Raw genomic sequence first — 380 nt, 5'->3', positions numbered from 1 at the left:
TTGCTATATATGAAAGTATACAAGTGCTTGTCCAGTGAATAAAAGTCCTACGCTTGTATCTAACATTTAAGAGATCATAAAAAAATTAACCTTCATTATTGAAAGAAACGAATTGTTGGTCGATTTCGGGCCAGTAGAGCACAAGGCGCTTGAAGAGAGCGTAGATGTGCAGAGGGTTCCCTGTGACGGCGAATTCCCGCTCGCCGCCCCGCGCTCTGTCCGCCGCCACCCACGCCTGCGACTCGAGGTACCTGTTCAAGGGCCGTTGTCAGGTGCCGTGCAGTTGTATTGAAATTGGAATGTTTTCCTTGCATCGAGGCAGTGGAGTCTGTACTGAAATTTTATATTGGAATATATGTTCGTGTATCTAATGTACACGT

General features: G+C 45.8%; 1 protein-coding gene across 1 annotated transcript in view; it reads right to left on the bottom strand.

Annotated features, from left to right (window-relative positions):
• LOC119590432 (prolyl 4-hydroxylase subunit alpha-3-like) overlaps window positions 1–380 on the bottom strand; it is a 17,433-nt gene that overhangs the window by 10,469 nt on the left and 6,584 nt on the right. Inside the window, exon 3 of the mRNA XM_037939097.1 lies at window positions 91–251. Within this exon, the coding sequence (XP_037795025.1) occupies window positions 91–251 (161 nt within the window). The remainder of the gene's footprint in view (window positions 1–90; window positions 252–380) is intronic.

This window comes from Penaeus monodon, chromosome 27 (assembly GCF_015228065.2).
Source record: "Penaeus monodon isolate SGIC_2016 chromosome 27, NSTDA_Pmon_1, whole genome shotgun sequence".
NCBI lineage: Eukaryota > Metazoa > Arthropoda > Malacostraca > Decapoda > Penaeidae > Penaeus > Penaeus monodon.
The sequence above is the reverse complement of the archived record's forward strand: the minus strand, read 5'-3'. Positions and strand labels throughout refer to the sequence as shown.